This window comes from Myxine glutinosa, chromosome 14, assembly GCF_964187855.1.
Source record: "Myxine glutinosa chromosome 14, kmMyxGlut1.1, whole genome shotgun sequence".
NCBI lineage: Eukaryota > Metazoa > Chordata > Myxini > Myxiniformes > Myxinidae > Myxine > Myxine glutinosa.
Genome location: NC_136274.1, coordinates 21,698,805 through 21,714,173, shown reverse-complemented (window position 1 = coordinate 21,714,173; position 15,369 = coordinate 21,698,805). Strand labels below are relative to the sequence as shown.

At 38.4% G+C, this 15,369-nt stretch overlaps 2 protein-coding genes across 4 annotated transcripts in view; both read right to left on the bottom strand.

The window, feature by feature from the left end:
- Positions 1-15,369, bottom strand: part of LOC137439479 (gamma-sarcoglycan) — a 434,894-nt gene that overhangs the window by 186,680 nt on the left and 232,845 nt on the right. For 2 of the 3 annotated variants that reach the window (XM_078768409.1, XM_068135254.2), the window contains exon 2: positions 583-765. In XM_078768409.1, coding sequence (XP_078624535.1) covers positions 583-765 — 183 coding nt within the window. Of the gene's footprint in view, positions 1-582; positions 766-1,336; positions 1,394-15,369 lie in introns of those variants that run through there. The other variant, XM_078768408.1, reaches the window with a different exon arrangement.
- The window catches only part of CHM (CHM Rab escort protein), a 1,037,168-nt gene that overhangs the window by 870,225 nt on the left and 151,574 nt on the right, over positions 1-15,369 (bottom strand). The window lies entirely within an intron of this gene.

Genomic DNA, 15,369 nt, shown 5'->3' with positions numbered 1-15,369 from the left:
AATGCTAAAACATATATACATAGAAACACAAAATAAACAAAAATCGAAAAAAAATACATGGAAGACCTTCTGTACTCTTGCCTCATATTTATATTTTGATCTCAAATCCAAACTTCTTGAGTAAATCACAATCATAACAAATTTGATTTCACTGCTCCAATACTTATGGATGGCAATGTGTGTGTATGTATGTATATATATATATATGTGTGTGTGTGTGAATTTTGTGACGAGTGAGGAGTGATGTAATTTTAGGTTCACATGGAAAACAGGTTTTGTCATAAATTAAAATCATACCTCATTGGCCTCACAGAAGGGAGTTTATTAAACCCGAGAATGATAATCATATTACGAACCTAGCTTATGTACTGTATTGGTAATTTTGCAAAGCCTTCCTTATGGGACCAGTTCTTCTTGGCAAGAAGAGGTGACTGTGTGAAGGCGGTATAAATGTCCTACCTATCAAATTAAGTTGGTACTTGATTAACTGGCATTTTATGAGCAAACTCAATTTGTCATCCTTTCAGATGCAAATGGTGAGTGTACGATTTAAAGCAGCTTGGCGATTCCCCGTCTACTTACAATGGTGAAGTGCATCACTTTAAGGATCCAGATGGTGAGAGCGAGGTTAACCACGAGGATTATCATAAGCAATAGCACCAGGAAGTATAGGCAGCGCTTCCGCCAGCCATAGATGCCCACGCGACAGGGGTAGTGGGGCTCTCGACAGGGCGGCGTCCCTGGCTCACGTTCCTCGCGAACCATCTACGCATGAGAACAGGCACATAAGGGGTCAAGATCAGGTTGGAAAAGATCAAATATTACTGATAGCAGCAAAGAAAGCAATACGTCAGCAAACAAATCCTTGTGTTCCTGATAACAGAGCAGAAGGTAGGGTAAGCTGCATTATCTAAACTAGCAGAGTATCGGCCCGACAGGCGATCTTGTTCCAAGCACTAAACACATTTTTCTGACATGATCCCTTATTTGGGCGATGTATAGGCAACGGACCGCTGCCTCGATCACTCCCAACAGTAAATATAACCCGGGTTACGTATATGAAGCAAAACCTTGTGTACTTCTTTTGTGCATATATAACACGTACATCGTGGTAATATATCTCGGAGAATTGCAATTGCACCCCCTCCCCTTCAAAGCACCCCCAAAGTAAGAAAATGCCAAGATGGTGGAAATTTTTTCTCAAAGGAATCAACCGAAACATACACAGACAACTTCATTGTGCCTCCATTAATTCCTGAAATTTTCATCTTCCCAGGTCGATTCCACTTGGAGGAGATGAAACATACAGCATACCATACATACAGTATAGGGTTACCATACGTCCGGTTTTTCCCGGGCATGTCCTCCTTTTCAGTCCTTAAATCTCCATCAGGAAGAGTTTTTGTAATATAGAAAAATGTCCGGGATTTTGCCATTTTTTTTCCTTTCACATTTTCAAAGGGATACATTTTAACTTTGGGATACTTTTTTACCTTATTTAGGCGGTTAAGCAACTTTTGTACATTTTCTGAAGGTGATAAAATGCGGTTATGCAATGTTTGGACCAGGACAGTTTGGTACAAGTCTGTACTACTCCGTCATGGCGTAATGGATGTGTTCGAACGACACTCAAGCGTCCACACTCCACTTCCTGTCCAACCTTGCAGTGAGAGAGAGAGAGTCCAGTGGAGTGCTCTTTCTGCGAGTCAGTGTCTTTTCTGAGTCCGTACCGTACACACTTGTTTCATTTTCTTCAAGAGATCTTTATTTGATATTTCATTTTACTGTCTCCAAACAAAATGCCAAGACGAAAGTGTAAATTCTCTGCAGAACTAAAGACAAAAAATACCCGTATTTTCAAAGTGGTCAAGAAGAATGGGAAGCCGAGTGCTATGGTATGTAGAGCTGGTATGTACGTCTGTGTAAGCAAATAACGGTGCTATTGATTTACAATCCCATGGTGTGGACTCGGACAAGCACAATATATATTTCCAGTAATAATTTATTATTTCGACTGGAAGAATGGCGGTTTGCAGTCAAAATTAATTGAGGTCTGGAGCACACCTAATGGGATTGCTGATGCTCATAAAGCTCATATCAATACGTAAAGGGAACTCTTTTCAAGACATAATAAAGTGTCCTCTTTTTTTTCAGTGTCCCTCGTCGGAGTGTCCTCTTTTATGAAAGTTCAAATATGGTAACCCTAATACAGTAAACACAACATACTTTCCCTACATTTATGTATAAAAATTAAAAGAAATGAAGGAAAGAGAGGAAACAGTAATTACAAATTCATAAGGCACGAAATTGGCACAATGGGTCGTAATACCTTTTATATATATATATATATATATATATATATATATATATATATATATATATATATATATATATATATATATATACGTGAGCCGAGACACGCGTCGTTACAGAGGCAAGGGATTGTCTTAGCTGAGGATAATGACTGTACCTGAGTTGCTGTGTTGTCATGATTTACACCAATTATAATACAAACAAGTACAGATACATTCAAAGTACACCGCCCCCATGCCAAATAATTAAATATCCTACAGCGCGGCATTGCCGGGGCGCCTCAGGCGCCCGGCAATACCGCAGTGCAGCTCATAGAGGCTGCTTTGGGAGGGAGAGGTGTACGCTAATTCATTGATTAATTGTATAATTAAAATCAATAAAAGATTATCACAAATTATTTTCTTAATCAATTGGCTAATAGCAAAACTAAACCACTCGTGCTTCATCCGAAGATGTATCTTTTAGAAATTTAATTAAATAAGTCATTAATAAAAAATTAAATAATTAATTGATTTACCAATAAATAATTAATCGATTAAATGATTAATCAATAAATCAAAAATATCCTTGATAGCCACATCACTTGGTCACTGTCATGTCCAAATATTAGCTTCCCAGCTCAAAAGGTGCCTGAGATATTGGCCAAATGAGAAAGAAAATAAATAAATGATTAATAATGAAAATAAATAAATAATAATAATCATAAAAAAATTAAATTATTAATCAATTCGGTCACAGAACACATAAACCACCACCATTTCATCAGAATGTGACTGAATTTTTTTTTTTAAAGTAATTAATCGAATAATTAAATAATTAATCGATTAATTGATTAATCAATAAATCAAAAATATCCTTGACAAGTACAAATACATTCAAAGTACACCGCCCCATGCCAAATAATTAAATATGCTGCAGCGGTGCAGCTCATTGAGGCTGCATTGGGAGGGAGAGGTGTACACTAATTGATTGATTAATTGTATAATTAAAATCAATAAAAGATTATCACAAAATATTTTCATAATCAATTGGCTAATCGCATAACTAAACCACTAGTGCTTCATCTGAAGATGTATCTTTTAGAAATTTAATTAAATAAGTCATTTATAAAAAATTAAATAATTAATTGATTACTCAATAAATAATTAATCGATTAATCAATAAATAATTAATCGATGAAATGATTAATCAATAAATCAAAAATATCCTTGATAGCCACATCACTTGGTACTCATGATACTTGATGATTCTTACTCACTTGGTACTTGGTACATGATACTTGAAATCATGACACATGCATGATACTTGGTACTTGATAGCCACTCATGTCCAAATATTAGCTTCCCAGCTCAAAAAATGGTACAGACGGCTAATAAATGGTACTCAAGTGTTTGTGTGCTTTCCCTTCTCTTGTCTTCCGCTCCCTCTTTTTATATATTTTGTTTGTCTGGTTGATTTGTTTGTGAAGTAAATGTCAGCTCTTTCACGAGCCTCGATTCAGTATACCAAAAAAAAAAAGAAAAAAAAAAAGGTGCCTGAGATATTGGCCAAATGAGAAAGAAAATAAATAAATGATTAATAATGAAAATAAATGAATAATAATCATTAAAAAATTAAATTATTAATAAATTTGGTCAGAGAACACATAAACTACCACTATTTCATCAGAATCTGTAACTTTAAAAAAAAAAAATTTTTTTGTCATTAATCGAATAATTAAATAATTAATCGATTAATTGATTAATTAATAAATCAAAAATATCATTTGCAGCCAAATCACCTGGTCATTGGCATGTCCAAATATCAGCTTCCTAACTCAAAAGGTGCCTGAGTTAATGGTCAGAAGAGAAAGGAAATTTGATTAATTAAATAAGTACTTAATTAATCACGAATAATTAAATAACTCCTCAATTTATTGATTAATCAAAATAAAAAAACGTTTTTGACAAAGGACTTGCTCACTATTGTGCCGAAATTTCAGCTTCCTAGCTCAAAGGATGGCTGAGATATCGCCCGGACAAACAAACAAGAAAACAAGAAAACAAGAAAGAAAGAAAACAAGTACAGATACATTCAAAGTACACCGCCCCCATGCCAAATAATTAAATATGCTGCAGCGCGGCATTGCCAGGGCGCCTCCGGCGCCCAGCAATACCGCAGTGCAGCTCATTGAGGCTGCATTGGGAGGAAGAGGTGTACACTAATTGATTGATTAATTGTATAATTAAAATCAATAAAAGATTATCACAAAATATTTTCATAATCAATTGGCTAATCGCATAACTAAACCACTAGTGCTTCATCCGAAGATGTATCTTTTAGAAATTTAATTAAATAAGTCATTTATAAAAAATTAAATAATTAATTGATTACTCAATAAATAATTAATCGATTAATCAATAAATAATTAATAGATGAAATGATTAATCAATAAATCAAAAATATCCTTGATAGCCACATCACTTGGTCACTCATGTCCAAATATTAGCTTCCCAGCTCAAAAGGTGCCTGAGATATTGGCCAAATGAGAAAGAAAATAAATAAATGATTAATAATGAAAATAAATAAATAATAATCATAAAAAAATTAAATTATTAATAAATTTGGTCAGAGAACACATAAACTACCACTATTTCATCAGAATCTGTAACTTTAAAAAAAAAATTTTTTTTGTCATTAATCGAATAATTAAATAATCAATCGATTAATTGATTAATTAATAAATCAAAAATATCCTTTGCAGCCAAATCACCTGGTCATTGGCATGTCCAAATATCAGCTTCCTAACTCAAAAGGTGCCTGAGTTAATGGTCAGAAGAGAAAGGAAATTTGATTAATTAAATAAGTACTTAATTAAAATAAAATAAAACACCTTTAGAGGCCATTTTTCCCCGCAAAGCGGGGGTTGGCCTTTTTCGGGAACCGTGGTTGTTGTTGTTTTTCGGTCCCCTATTTGAAGCAATGTTTTACGGCAGGATGCCCATCCTGACGCCAACCCTTTTTGCCGCCTTTAACGACAAACAGGGAATTACCAGTGAACTGTTTACCAGAAGTAAATAAGTACTTAATTAATCGCTAATAATTAAATAACTCCTCAATTTATTGATTAATCAAAAAAAAAAATACCGTTTTTGACAAAGGACTTGCTCACTATTGTGCCGAAATTTCAGCTTCCTAGCTCAAAGGATGGCTGAGATATCGTCCGGACAAACAAACAAGAAAGCAAGAAAACAAGAAAGAAAACAAGTACACATACATTCAAAGTACACCGCCCCATGCCAAATAATTAAATATGCTGCAGCGCGGCATTGCCGGGGCGCCTCCGGCGCCCGGCAATTCCGCAGTGCAGCTCATTGAGGCTGCATTGGGAGGGAGAGGTGTACACTAATTGATTGATTAATTGTGTAATTAAAATCAATAAAAGATTATCACAAAATATTTTCATAATCAATTGGCTAATCGCATAACTAAACCAGTAGTGCTTCATCCGAAGATGTATCTTTTAGAAATTTAATTAAATAAGTCATTTATAAAAAATTAGATAATTAATGGATTACTCAATAAATAATTAATCGATTAATCAATAAATACTTAATAGATGAAATGATTAATCAATAAATCAAAAATATCCTTGATAGCCACATCACTTGGTCACTCATGTCCAAATATTAGCTTCCCAGCTCAAAAGGTGCCTGAGATATTGGCCAAATGAGACAGAAAATAAATAAATGATTAATAATGAAAATAAATAAATAATAATCATAAAAAAATTAAATTATTAATCAATTTGGTCAGAGAACACATAAACTACCACTATTTCATCAGAATCTGTAACTTTAAAAAAAAAAAATTTTTTTGTCATTAATCGAATAATTAAATAATTAATCGATTAATTGATTAATTAATAAATCAAAAATATCTTTTGCAGCCAAATCACCTGGTCATTGGCATGTCCAAATATCAGCTTCCTAACTCAAAAGGTGCCTGAGTTAATAATGGTCAGAAGAGAAATGAAATTTAATTAATTAAATAAGTACTTAATTAAACGCTAATAATTAAATAACTCCTCAATTAATTGATTATTCAAAAAACAAAAAATACCGTATTTGACAAAGGACTTGCTCACTACTGTGCCGAAATTTCAGCTTCCTAGCTCAAAGGATGGCTGAGATATCACCCGGACAACCAAGAAAGAAAACAAACAAGTACACATACATTCAAAGTACACCGCCCCATGCCAAATAATTAAATATGCTGCAGCGCAGCATTGCCGGGGCGCCTCCGGCGCCCGGCAATACCGCAGTGCTGCCCATTGAGGCTGCATTGGGAGGGAGAGGTGTACACTAATTGATTGATTAATTGTATAATTAAAATCAATAAAAGATTATCACAAAATATTTTCATAATCAATTGGCTAATCGCATAACTAAACCACTAGTGCTTCATCCGAAGATGTATCTTTTAGAAATTTAATTAAATAAGTCATTTATAAAAAATTAAATAATTAATTGATTACTCAATAAATAATTAATCGATTAATCAATAAATAATTAATAGATGAAATGATTAATCAATAAATCAAAAATATCCTTGATAGCCACATCACTTGGTCACTCATGTCCAAATATTAGCTTCCCAGCTCAAAAGGTGCCTGAGATATTGGCCAAATGAGAAAGAAAATAAATAAATGATTAATAATGAAAATAAATAAATAATAATCATAAAAAAATTAAATTAGTAATCAATTTGGTCAGAGAACACATAAACTACCACTATTTCATCAGAATCTCTAACTTTAAAAAAAAAAATTTTTTGGTCATTAATCGAATAATTAAATAATTAATCGATTAATTGATTAATTAATAAATCAAAAATATCCTTTGCAGCCAAATCACCTGGTCATTGGCATATCCAAATATCAGCTTCCTAACGCAAAAGGTGCCTGAGTTAATAATGGTCAGAAGAGAAATGAAATTTAATTAATTAAATAAGTACTTAATTAAACGCTAATAATTAAATAACTCCTCAATTAATTGATTATTCAAAAAACAAAAAATACCGTATTTGACAAAGGACTTGCTCACTATTGTGCCGAAATATCAGCTTCCTAGCTCAAAGGATGGCTGAGATATCGCCCGGACAAACAAACAAACAAACAAACAAGAAAGAAACCAGAGTGAAAACTGAGTACTCTCTTTCAGCGTGCGTCACTGCCGAGCCCCCTTTGGTGCCCGGCAATGACGATTTGCAATGCCTGGAGATGGCATAGGAAAGGAGCGGTGTACAACAAGAGAGCAAGAAACCAGAGTGAAAACTGAGTACTCTCTTTCAGCGTGCGTCACTGCCGAGCCCCCTTTGGTGCCCGGCAATGACGATTTGCAATGCCTGGAGATGGCATAGGAAAGGAGCAGTGTACAACAAGAAACCAGAGTGAAAACTGAGTACTCTCTTTCAGCATGCGTCACTGCTGAGCCCCCTTTGGTGCCCGGCAATGACGATTTGCAATGCCTGGAGATGGCATAGGAAAGGAGCGGTGTACAACAAACAAACAAACAAACAAACAACCAGAGTGAAAACTGAGTACTCTCTTTCAGCACGCGTCACTGCCGAGCCCCCTTCGGTGCCCAGCAATGACGATTTGCAATGCCTGGAGATGGCATAGGAAAGGAGCGGTGTACAATAGCCACATCACTTGGTCACTCATGTCCAAATATTAGCTTCCAAGCTCAAAAGGTGCCTGAGATATTGGCCAAATGAGAAAGAAAATAAATGAATGATTAATAATGAAAATAAATAAATAATAATCATAAAAAAATTAAATTATTAATCAATTCAGTCAGAGAACACATAAACCACCACCATTTCATCAGAATCTGTAATTTTAAAAAAAAAAAATTTTTTTAGTCATTAATCGAATAATTAAATGATTAATCGATTAATTGATTAATTAATCAATCAAAAATAGCCTTTGCAGCCAAATCACCTGGTCATTGGCATGTCCAAATATCAGCTTCCTAACTCAAAAGGTGCCTGAGTTAATGGTCAGAAGAGAAAGGAAATTTGATTAATTAAATAAGTACTTCATTATATATAATAACCACCTTTAGAGGCCATTTTTCCCCGCAAGCGGGGGTTGGCCTTTTTCGGGAACCGTGGTTGTTGTTGTTTTTTGGTCCCCTTTTTGAAGCAACTTCATTAATCGCTAATAATTCAATAACTCCTCAATTAATTGATTATTCAAAAAAAAAAAATACCGTTTTTGACAAAGGACTTGCTCACTACTGTGCCGAAATTTCAGCTTCCTAGCTCAAAGGATGGCTGAGATATCGCCCGGACAAACAAACAAACAAACAAACAACCAGAGTGAAAACTGAGTACTCTTTCAGCGTGCGTCACTGCCGAGCCCCCTTCGGTGCCCAGCAATGACGATTTGCAATGTCTGGAGATGGCATAGGAAAGGAGCGGTGTACAACAAGTACAGATACATTCAAAGTACACCGCCCCCATGCCAAATAATTAAATATCCTACAGCGCGGCATTGCCGGGGCGCCGGGCAATACCGCAGTGCAGCTCATAGAGAGGTGGATGCTAATTGATTGATTAATTAAAAAATTGATTGATTAATTGTATAATTAAAATCAATAAAAGATTATCACAAAATATTTTCTTTATCAATTGGCTAATAGCATAACTAAACCACTAGTGCTTCATCCGAGGATGTATCTTTTAGAAATTTAATTAAATAAGTCATTAATAAAAAATTAAATAATTAATTGATTAATCAATAAATAATTCATCAATTAATCAATAAATAATTAATCGATTAAATGATTAATCAATAAATCAAAAATATATTTTACAGCCAAATCACTTTGTCATTGGCATGTCCAAATATCTTCCTAACTCAAAAGGTGCCTGAGATCATGGCCAGAAGAGAAAGGAAATAAAGAAATGATTAATAATGAAAATAAATAAATAATAATCATTAAAAAATTAAATTATTAATCAATTCGGTAATAGAACACATAAACCACCACCATTTCATCAGAATATGTAACTAAAAAAAAATAAAAAATTGTCATTAATCGAATAATTAAATAATTAATCGATTAATTGATTGATTGATTGATTGATTAATTAATAAATCAAAAATAGCCTTTGCAGCCAAATCACGTGGTCATTGGCATGTCCAAATATCAGCTTCCTAACTCAAAAGGTGCCTGAGTTAATGGTCAGAAGAGAAAGGAAATTTGATTAATTAAATATGTACTTAATTAATCGCTAATAACTAAATAACTCCTCAATTAATTGATTAATCAAAAAACAAAAAAAATATCGTTTTTGACAAAGGACTTGCTCACGATTGTGCCAAAATTTCAGCTTCCTCGCTCAAAGCATGGCTGAGATATCGCCCGGACAAACAAACAAACAAGAAAGAAAGAAGGAAAGAAAAGCAAGAAAACAAACAAACAACCAGAGTGAAAACTGAGTACAGTACTCCCTTTCAGCGTGCGTCACTGCCGAGCCCCCTTTGGTGCCCGGCAATGACGATTTGCAATGCCTGGAGATGGCATAGGAAAGGTGCGGTGTACAACAAGAAAGAAAACAAACAAACATAGTGAAAACTGAGTACTCCCTTTCAGCGTGCGTCACTGCCGAGCCCCCTTCGGTGCCCGGCAATGACGATTTGCAATGCCTGGAGATGGCATAGGAAAGGTGCGGTGTACAACAATTATTTTACACAAATTTATTTGGAGTGTTTGTGTTATTTCATTTTTATAAGCAATTTAGGTTGAATTTTTTTTTTTTTTTTTTTAAGAACCCCTCAGCACATATACTGAAACGGAAAAGAAACTTACCACCTTTGAAACCTTTAAATATCAACAATAACACTGCGTGTAGTAAATGTGTGAACTTATTTGTGGACAATAGTGTCCTCACTGTCAGACAAAACGGTCACGGATGGTCACTTGAACCTTCAATGGTCACTTCATAGCACAGCTGTTGAACAGCCGTTTTGACTGTCAGTGATTAGCCAAGGGGTACGGGATGATTTTAATGAGCTGCACGTTATGTCTTGATATTGGCTTTAAAAAGGCCAGTGCAAAATGGGCATTTCAATCAACATGTCACGATTGTCAAGGGATCAACGGCAGCGTGCCCTGGGCATGCTGCAAGGCGGACTGAGCTACTGTGAGGTGGCACGTCGCCTTGGCTGTTCACACCAGATGATATCGGCCCTGGTGGACAGAGACACCCTCCACAACTCTGCAGATGACAGACCTCGATCAGGGAGGCCAAGAGTCACCACTGCAAGGCAGGAAAGGCAGATGGTCCGAAGTCACCTGCGGGATCGATTCCGTCCAGCATCCCGCACTGCGGCAGAAACTCCGGGGCGTGCAAACCCACGGATCTCCAATGATACTGCACGAAGACGACTGCATGACTATGGTCTGACTGCCAGAAGACCATACAGAGGCCCCGTGATGACAGCTGCCCATCGCCGCAACCGACAGAGATGGTGCCAGCAGCATCAGCGGTGGACCTTGGCCACCAGAGATGGTGCCCATCAGGACTGTCCACACAGAACCTTGACTCATCGCTGAAAGCGACCTCGTTCCACTGCGCCAAGGTCCACCGCTGATGCTACTGGCACCATATCTGTCGGTTGCGGCGATGTGCAGCCGTCATCACGGGGCCTCTGTATGGTCTTCTGGCAGTCAGACCAGAGTCATGCAGTCGTCTTCATGCAGTATCATTGGAGATCCGTGGGTTTGCACGCCCCGGAGTTTCTGCCGCGGGTTTGCACGCCCCGGAGTTTCTGCCGCAGTGCGGGATGCTGGACAGAATTGATCCCGCAGGTGACTTCGGACCATCTGTCTGTCCTGCCTTGCAGTGGTGACTCTTGGCCTCCCTGATGGAGGTCTGTCATCTGCAGAGTTGTGGAGGGTGTCTCCGTCCACCAGGGCCGATATCATCTGGTGTGAACAGCCAAGGCGACGTGCCACCTCACGGTAGCTCAGTCCACCTTGCAGCATGCCCAGGGCACGCTGCCGTTGATCCCTTGACAATCGTGGCATGTTGATTGAAATGCCCATTTTGCACTGGCCTTTTTAAAGCCAATATCAAGACATCACGTGCAGCTCATTAAAATCATCCCGTACCCCTTGGCTAATCACTGACAGTCAAAACGGCTGTTCAACAGCTGTGCTATGAAGTGACCATTGAAGGTTCAAGTGACCATCCGTGACCGTTTTGTCTGACAGTGAGGACACTATTGTCCACAAATAAGTTCACACATTTACTACACGCAGTGTTATTGTTGATATTTAAAGGTTTCAAAGGTGGTAAGTTTCTTTTGCGTTTCAGTATACATACAGAAGGGGAAGGCGCAGACTGAAAGTTTGGGACGATTACATCTCACCACCATGAAATTCAAAACACCTTAACACCACGTAATTAAAACACCTCACCACCACGTAATTTAAAATGCGTCACCACCACGTAATTAAAACACCTCACCACCACATAATTAAAATTCCTCACAACCACGTAATTAAAACGCCTCACTACCACGTAATTGAAAACGCCTCACCACCACGTAATTAAAACTCCTCACCACCACATAATTAAAACACCTCACCACCACATAATTAAAATGCCTCACCACCGCGTGATTAAAACGCCTCACTACCACGTAATTAAAACACCTCACCACCACGTAATTAAAACACCTCACCACCACGTAATTAAAATTCCTCACCACCACGTAATTAAAACGCCTCACCACCACGTAATTTAAACTCCTCACCACCACGTTATTAACACACCTCACCACCACGTAATTTAAAATGTCTCACCACCATGTAATTAAAACACCTCACCACCACGTAATTAAAATGCCTCACCACCACGTAATTTAAAATTCCTCACCACCACATAATTAAAACTCCTCACCACCACGTAATTAAAATGCCTCACCACCACGTAATTAAAACGCCTCACCACCATGTAATTAAAACACCTCACCACCATGTAATTAAAACGCCTCACCACCACGTAATTAAAACGCCTCACCACCACGTTATTTAAAACGCCTCACCACCACGAAATTAAAACGCCTCACCATCACATAATTCAAAACACCTCACCATCACATAATTCAAAACACCTCACCACCACGTAATTTAAACACCTCACCATCACATAATTCAAAACACCTCACCATCACATAATTCAAAACACCTCACCACCACGTAATTCAAAACACCTCACCACCACGTAATTTAAAATACCTCACCACCATGTAATTAAAAACACCTCACCACTATGTAATTTAAAACACCTCACCACCACGTGATTCAAAACACCTCACCACCACGTGATTCAAAACGCCTCACCACCACGTGATTCAAAACGCCTCACCACCACGTGATTCAAAACGCCTCACCACCACGTGATTCAAAACACCTCACCACCACGTTATTTAAAAAAACTTCACAACCACGTTATTATGTATGATTGCGATATTGGATTGCGATAGATGACAGTACCGCCGCTGATGGGATTGCGATAGATGACGGTACCTGAGTTGCTGTTTTGTCATGGTTTACACTTTACAGCAATCATAATACAAACAATTATTTAGCACAAATGTATTTGTAATATACATGATATTACATTTTATAAACAATTGAAGTTGAAGATTTAAGTTTAAAAACCTTTTTTTTTTTTTTTTAATGTTCAAAAAAAAATAACAATCCTAAATTCTTCTTTAAAACCTTAGGACATACACACGGGAGAGATATTTGCATACTAGAAGTTTGGTACGATTTCACAAAAGTTTGAAGGAGTAGTTCAGTGACAACACTACACAGACACTGCACAGATTTATATTTATATATATATATATATATATATATATATATATATATATATTGTAACGATTTTGAGAAGTGTAACGGGTTTTGAGAAGTGTAACGGGTTTTGAGGAGTGTAACAATTTTGGAGGAAGGGTAACGGATGTGAAGAGTATGGTTTTGGTATGGTAACATCCTGGTAATGTAAATAATGGTCGCAGCCGTCCTAATTAATTTCATAGAACATACACGCAGGTCACGATATATCTTTTAAATAGTGTATTTCCTTATTCCATGTAGGCTAAGTATGTGTTTTCCACTAGATTGACTTTGCATTGTATCAAACAAAATAAGCGTAGGCCCTTCCAATTTCCCCAAAACCTCCCTTCCATTTGCCTTCCGCATTTTGGTCGGTTTTTCTCTTCAACCACCATTGGCCACGAGGTAAGGTTGGAGAAGAAAGGCGTGTCTCCACCTCGTCAGAAGAGGGCAGGAGTGAACCGGCCTTAACAGCCAATCAACACCGCGGTGAGTGACCCGGTAGGCGTGCCCTCGGAGCCGGCGGCTTAATTCCGCCGGAGGTGATAAAAGCGAATGTAAGGAACTGCTTTACGGAGAGGCCTTGAGAGATACGCTGGGGGATGACCTGGAAGAGGAGCGCAATCCACCGCAAGCCCTACCTACCTGCCTGCAATATCCCCTGTCGTTGGAGAGACGCGCTGAACGGAGGGAGACGGCTCCACCCCAGGAAGAGGAGCAGGTGTGCCGAGCCAGCGCGTGACGGCCGCGGATACGCGACGGAGGTTTTCCCGCCAAAACCGCGAGGGGTTGAAAGCTGCTGCCTCCGACCTTGCCTTCCTCTCAAGCAATCAACCTCGAGCCATTACCTGCCTGCAATATCCACCGTGTGAGTGTGATCGTCCTGTCCTACTCGTTTGTCTTGGGGATTAAGTAAATGAAATAGAATAAGTTAACAATGCACTGTGTGACTGCTCTTTTCCATCTATTGCTGTAAATAATATTGGTCGCTCTAAAATATTGCTTGTGTGTGTATAATAAATCTGTTCTTCCTCCAAACTCTGTCTTTCTTCTCTCTTCTTCTCTTTCGGTCGCTTTAGAGGTTTCCCAATTGAATATCTGTAGCGCGATTAGTCAACGTTCGGGTGGAATCGGGTTCTAATCGGGGAGTAACTGTTCGGACGCGGTTAAATACACCACCGCTCGGTAAAATAACATCCAAAAACCGTGTCCGTAACAATTGGTGTCAGGAGTGGGATTCGGACCCGGGACTAAATTTGTTAGGCCCAAATTTTAAAAAAAAATTTTGGTCAAAATTACGAGCTGCCGAAATTGTGTTGTTTTATAAAACCCGAATTTTGAGATCGCGCCATGGACAATCAAGGCGATCGGATGTCGGTGGGGGAGATAGACGGGTTAGGGGTAACCCAGGAACCAGGGGAAATGTATGTGGAAGAAAGGGAGGAGGAGAGCAATGAGGAGGCGGTTGAGGGGGTGTCAGACGCGCAAAATGGCGCTCTCGCGCACGTGGTATCAGACGCACAAAGGGGCGGCTCGCACGAGCGCGGGGTAGCCGCGCCCGCTGCGCAAATAGCGGGAATTGATGTGCGGGACCTCATGGCGCAGATTAATGCAACCATACTAATGGCAAATATGGGGCTAGAAGCAAAAATGGATGCTCAGAGTGAGCGATTAGAGGGCCAAATGGGGGGCCAAATGGGGGAAATGAGGGGAAAAATGGGGGAAATGGGGGAACGGCTAGAAGCTAAATTTGGGAAGTTAGACAATAATTTTGAGGAGTTAGACAAGAAATTTGGGGGGTTAGACAACGGGATAAAAGAGGTGAAAAATGGGTTAATGGGGTTAGAAAATAGGATGGAGGACAAATTGCGGGAAATAGGGGAACAATCCGCCCGGGAAATCGAACAGATGGGGAACCAGATGGAGGAAATACGACGAGGGGTGAGTGAGGAGGTCTCGGGGCTGCGCGAGGAGGTAAAGCGAGGCGAAAAGCGTATAGAGAAAGAGGTGAGAAATAATACGGCAAAGTTACAGGGGGGTATAGAAGATCTGACGAAAGGAGTAGAACAGCTGACAGTGGGACAAAAGGAACTAACGGACCAAGTGGAAAAGAACACAGCAATCATCGGGGGTTTAAAAGCAACACAAAAGGACATAA